Source organism: Lepus europaeus, chromosome 2 (assembly GCF_033115175.1).
Source record: "Lepus europaeus isolate LE1 chromosome 2, mLepTim1.pri, whole genome shotgun sequence".
Taxonomy (NCBI): domain Eukaryota; kingdom Metazoa; phylum Chordata; class Mammalia; order Lagomorpha; family Leporidae; genus Lepus; species Lepus europaeus.
The window spans coordinates 32680385-32686384 of NC_084828.1; the positions used below are offsets into that span (position 1 = coordinate 32680385).

Sequence of the window (6000 nt, forward strand, 5' to 3'; positions counted from 1 at the left end):
TAACTTTTATTTAATGAATATAAATTTCCAGTGTACAGCTTATGGATTACAATGGCTTCCCTCTCCCATAACTTCCCTCCCACCCACAACCCTCCCCTCTCCCGCTCCCTTTCCCTTTCCATTCACATCAAGATTCATTTTCAATTCTCCTTATATACAGAAGATCAATTTAGTATAAAGATTTCAACAGTTTGCACCCACACAGAAACACAAAGTGAAGCATACTGTTTGAGTACTAGTTATAGCATTAAGTCAAAGTGTACAGCACATTAAGGACAGAGATCCCACATGAGGAGCAAGTGCACAGTGGCTCTTGTTGTTGACCCAACAAATTGACACTCTAGTTTATGGCGCCAGTAACCATCCTAGGCTCTTGTCATGAGTTGCCAAGGCTATGGAAGCCTTCCAAGTTTGCCGACTCTGATCATATTTAGACAAGGTCATAAAAGACAGAGTGAGGATAGTAACCAATGATCCTAAGAGTGGCATTGACCAAGTTTGAACAATTATACAGCATTAAGTGGGGAAGAGGACCATCAGTATACACAGGTTGGGAATAGAGCCATTGGTGGTAGAGTAGAGGTTATGATTACAAAGGAATGAGGCCCAAGTGCACTAGACAGGGTCTAGAACAAAGGACAGAGTCATTATTAGAGGAGCTAAGAAAGGTGTTGTCTAAGCTACAAGTAATTTTTCTGATTGAGAGGCAAATAGAACCTGATAGAAGGGGCTTGATAATAATCTGGTGGGCTTTAGGCCTTGTAAGTTCAGAGGCCCAGACCTATCTATCTCTTCACATGGGGTATATCCTAAGGGAGGTGTGAACCTCCTAGGGGAAGGCACTCTGTTGACTTTCATTACTTGGCTGGCCTGGGAGGAGAGCTGGCCAGGTCAAGGCAGGGGGCGTCTGTAACAAGAAATTTAAGTTCTGCCTGCAATGTTGCTGACCCTACTTGACCATCCCCTCAGCTGCAGTGGTCACTTTGGAAGTTGGGCTGAGTGAAGGGCTTTTCAGCTTAGAGCCAATAAGATCTGTGGCTCTGACCTGGGCATCCTTCGAGTCCAGGGCAGGTCCAATTCCAGTGATCCAACTCTTGGCAGAGCTGCCAGGGCTCTTCACAAGCTGACTTCTGCTGAAGCCCAGGCTTACCACATTGAAAGCCACTGCAGTGGACTGGCCTGTTGGGTCTGCTTGAGGGCAGATCACTGTACAGATCAGCCATTAATAGGCCTGCCACCCATTGCTTCTGATGCCAAGCTTTCTTTTCCTCCTGGTTTGTGTTAAAGCAGACCAGAGGATGCAAGTCAAGGGAGCGCCCAAGTCCCATCTTTAATCTTCAGTGACCTGAACTACAAGTCTATAGTCACAGGCATGTTCTGTAGTAGTTTTTCTAAGGTAGACAATGCCCATGAGGAAAATTATATTCTCACTTTAAAACTTTCTTTCCCTTTGGTCTGAAAGGGAGGTTTTTTCTACTTACTGTATACTTCGCTGATGGCGAAGTGAATCTAGCTATGAGATTATTATTTAAGTTCTTATTTTGGCTATGCTATTACAGAAAAATGTTAGCCATCTCTTTTATAAGGTCTAAAGATTAAATTGTGCGTCCTACAGATTCCTTCATAATAGAATTAGTTTCCTAGCTTGAAGAGAATAGAGAAATGAAAGAATAAGTTGGGCTTAGAATAGAGAAATGAGGGAGCAAGTCCTAGATCGCTTGCTGACAATAGCAATATTACATGAATACTTAGCAAACCGTTTCAACCATTAGATAACAACTTAAGAAAACATTTACCAGAAGGTCCAATGCCTTCTATAAATTTTAAGAATCATGTATTTGAAAACACCTCTTAAATATCTAACATGGTGTAGTTTGTTTAACCAGTAAACTTAAGCACAACCATCTAAAATGTTTTTAGTTTCTTTCTACCAACACGTTTAAACCATATGATACACAGATTCAGGTCACACAAATTAAAATGTATCTTTGATTGATTTTAGCAGCTTAAATTTATGGACAATCTTATCTATAAGCCATTTAAAATAAAACTCTTAATAAAATTTCCTATGTGGACATACAATATGTACACACATATAACATAGCATAATAGACCAATATAGCAATTTTAATAATAGCTTTTAAAATCTTTAACTCTTTTTGTAGGTTGCCAATTGATTTGAATTGCTTTTTGTTTTTAGATTACTTTAACACATTGCTTTAACAGAGCATCAGAGTTTAATTCTATGTCAAAGAGAAATTGAGCTTCCTGTGATCTTTTGCTGTGAGGTTTCCTTCCTTTACCTTCTTTCATATTGGTGACCATGTTTCTGTGTTTCTGTGTGTAACACATCTTTAAGCATCTTTTGCAGGGCAGGATGAGTGGCAACAAATTCTTTCAGTTTCTGTTTGCTATGAAAAGTCTTAATTTCACCTTCATTCACAAATGAGAGCTTTGCAGGATATAATATTCTGGGCTGGCAGTTTTTCTCTCTTAGTACCTGGGCTATGTCTCGCCATTCCCTTCTAGCTTGTAGGGTTTCTGATGAGAAGTCTGCTGTGAGTCTAATTGGAGATCCTCTGAGAGTAATCTGACGTTTCTCTCTTGCACCTTTTAGAATCTTTTCTTTATGTTTCACTGTGGTGAGTTTGATTACAATGTGTCGTGGTGAGGATCTCTTTTGGTCATGTTTATTAGGGGTTCTATAAGCTTCCTGTACTAAGATGCCTCTGTCCTTCTCCAAACCTGGGAAATTTTCTGCTAGTATCTCACTGAAAATGCCTTCTAATCCTTTCTCCCTCTCCATGCCTTCAGGAACTCCTAGAACCCGAATGTTGGGTTTTTTAAGAGTATCCTGTAGATTCCCGACAATATTTTTTAGATTTCTAATTTCTTCTTCTTTTCTTTGGTTTGCCTGTTTCCTTTCCTGTTCTCTGTCTTCTAAGTCTGATATTCTCTCTTCTGCTTCGCCCATTCTGTTTTTAAGGCTCTCTAATGTGTTTGTCATTTGATCTATTGAGTTCTTCATTTCATTGTGGTTTTTTGGTCACTATCAGAGTTTCATGTTCTACTAGTTGTTTCATTTCATTTTGATTCCTCCTTAATATTTCATTTTCATGAGAGAGATTTTCTATCTTGTCCATTAAGGATTTCTGTAGTTCAAGAATTTGTTTTTGAGAACTGCTTAATGTTCTTATCAATTTTTTGAGATCTGCTTCTTGGATTTCTTCTATCTCATCATCTTCATAATCTTGAGTGGGGTGTCTTTTTCATTTGGGGGCGTCATAGTGTCTTCCTTGTTCTTGTTAGCTTGGTTTTTGCGTTTGTTGTTTGGCATGTTGGAGATATTTGGTTTCTTCACTGTGGTGTTTTTTCTTGTTACACTATGGCTCTATATTAAGTGGACTGTCTGCTTTCAGTGGAGCCTTAGAGGCTTGAGATGAGTGTGGACTGAGAGCTGTGTTTGGTTCCTCAGGGTTGAGGGTGTGTCAAAGATGACACTCCCAGTTAGGCATGGTAAATCTCTCTCTCTTTTTTTTTTTTTTGATTCAAAAGGGAAGTAATTCCGCACAGCTGAACGTAATTGGAGGTAGTTAGCAGGCGAATGATATACCCACAGGAGCCAGAGATCGGAAGCTCTTTCCCAAGGACCACACAGGGAATCTCTGCTGCCCTCAGTGTGGGCTCCAATTCTCCTGTAGTCTCCCACTGGGTTGCCAAGTTAGATGCTAATCTCCTGTTATTTCACCCCTCCCCCCAGAGTCAGGTTTTTCTGCTAGGCTCAGGGCCGGTGCAGACCTGAGGTCGCCCTGCTTATGACGTATGTCCAAAATGGCACCTGCTCTTTGTCTTGCTCACCTTGGATGGGTGAGCGGAGAGAGAGAAACTCGTGTCCGTATCGTTCACTTTTTTTATTTTTTTCCTCTCTCTCTTCTAGTTAGCCTGGTGAATTTTTCCCCACGGAGTTTCAATCCTCGTTCCCTCTAGTCTCCTCTTTCAGCTTGCCCGCTGGTGTCTCGGGCTATTGAGGTTCAGCTCACCTCGCGTTCCAGCGCTGGTGCGTTGAGTCTGCCGCTGGTGTCCCGAACTTGGGCTTCCACGCTCTCCACGCAGGTCCACTGTGAATCACTAGTTCCGGAAGAGTTTCCTCTGCTGTTTCATCCCCTACTCTTCCTTGACCCTGCAGTATCTCCACTTTTATTAACCTGTGTGTCTTGCTGAACTATCAAAGTGCTCCCTTCCTATTCCGCCATCTTGCTTTTTTTTTCTCTCTGTCTTATTTTTCTAAGTCTTTAAGATGTATCATTAAATCCTTTATATGAGAAATTTCTCTTTTTTCTTAATGTAAGCATTTAATGGTACAAACTTCCCTCTTAATACTGCTTCTGCTGTATCCCATAGGTTTCACTATGTTGTGCTTTCATTTCCATTTATTTCTAGAAAGCTTTAATTTCATTTTTAATTTCTTCAGTGACTCAATCATTCATGTTGCTTAAAAATGACACTTTAAGGAGTATTTGAACAAGACATCTGTCACACTGTGGGTGCAATCTCCTTTCTCTAGCAACTTATTATTAATATAAAATGAGAATTCATATTGGTCTTAGGAATTCATATGTATTCCATGAAACTTCAAGTAAATAAAGAATGTCAATTTTTTTCTTCTAAGAAAATAGTGGCTTGGAATTTGATGGGGAAAATATCTCTTTTATCATAAATAATTATATATTTCACTTGAAGAAATTTCAATTTAATGAAGTCAAGAGTAGACAGCTGAAATAGAAGAATGCTTGAAAGTGAAGAGTAAATGCATGAAACTATTTTTGGCTTTGCCTTAACTCCTGCCCTCTTTTCCATTTACAGCTATTCAAGAGCAAGAAAATGACTCTGTGCCACTATCCTTAAGCCCAGACATTTCCTTAAATAAGTCACAGTTAGACAATTGCCCGAGGGACTCTGGTTGTTATATCTCATCAGGAAATTCAGATAATGGCAAGGAAGATCTGGAGTCTGAAAACCTGCCTGACATGGTCCAGAAGATTAGCATCTCAGAGCCAAGTGTCTGAACATACATTCTCTCAATTTGTCTACAGATGCATCCCATTTTAACTCTTCTGCTAAAAGGTCAAGTAGGAGAGAAAGAGAAATATTGGTAATTACAATCTAAAACCAAATTGTTTTATATGAATGAGAGTAAGTAAGAGTTTACATCTCTAACATTCCAAATTACTGTAAATAAAATGTATATTTATGTTTTAATGCTATGTGTTAATATTTTACTTGCCTGTATTATTAGAAAAGTATAGTGTAAACTTCTGGTTATGTGATATATACTTTATTTGGTTTTATTTTACAAGTACAAAATGATAAAAATAAGCAAAAAAACCTCCCATACTTTCTTATACTTGTCAGTTTTGAATTGATATCTATTATTGAATGAATAGTACTAGAAGGTGTTTCTGTTGAACTAAGCTGTCCAAAATAATGTCTGCACTCATTTTTGTACTTACAGGAAAGTGTGGGTTAATATTGGAGATATTTTGTCCTTATCCACAATGGAGTTTTAGTAAATATTTTTGTTGATAATTTTCACTTTGTTGTCCAATATAAAAGTATAGCTAATTGTCACTCTTTATTTAGAAAAACTGGTTTCCAGTTTTTCCAGTTGCATATATTTTCTTGAAGTGTAAATATTTTTAATTTTAATATACCTTACCATAAATAATAAAAAGAACTCTGTGTATATTGTTTATCTAGACTACTGTTCTTTAAATATTTAAATTTTTAGAGAAAAATTTTCATACAAATTTTTATTGTCAGTTTTCATGTTTTTTAGTGTTAGAGATTTCAAAAATGATTTCAACTTCTACTCATCTCCCCAGATCTATATAATATAATTTCTTAAATACCCCTAAGAAACTTCAAGTTAACATACCCAAGTTCTTACTTTTCTCTACAAATTTACCTCTCCTTTTTAAAAATTCCCAACCTCTCTACTAG

The 6000-nt window shown here is 37.9% G+C and overlaps 1 protein-coding gene across 5 annotated transcripts in view; it reads left to right on the forward strand.

Annotated features, from left to right (window-relative positions):
* SAMSN1 (SAM domain, SH3 domain and nuclear localization signals 1) overlaps positions 1 to 5620 on the forward strand; it is a 548989-nt gene extending 543369 nt beyond the window's left edge. For all 5 annotated transcript variants that reach the window (XM_062206648.1, XM_062206649.1, XM_062206654.1 and 2 more), the window contains one exon: positions 4864 to 5620. In XM_062206648.1, the coding sequence (XP_062062632.1) occupies positions 4864 to 5066 (203 nt within the window). In that variant the 3' untranslated portion in view covers positions 5067 to 5620. The remainder of the gene's footprint in view (positions 1 to 4863) is intronic.
* Positions 5621 to 6000: the final 380 nt, after the last annotated feature.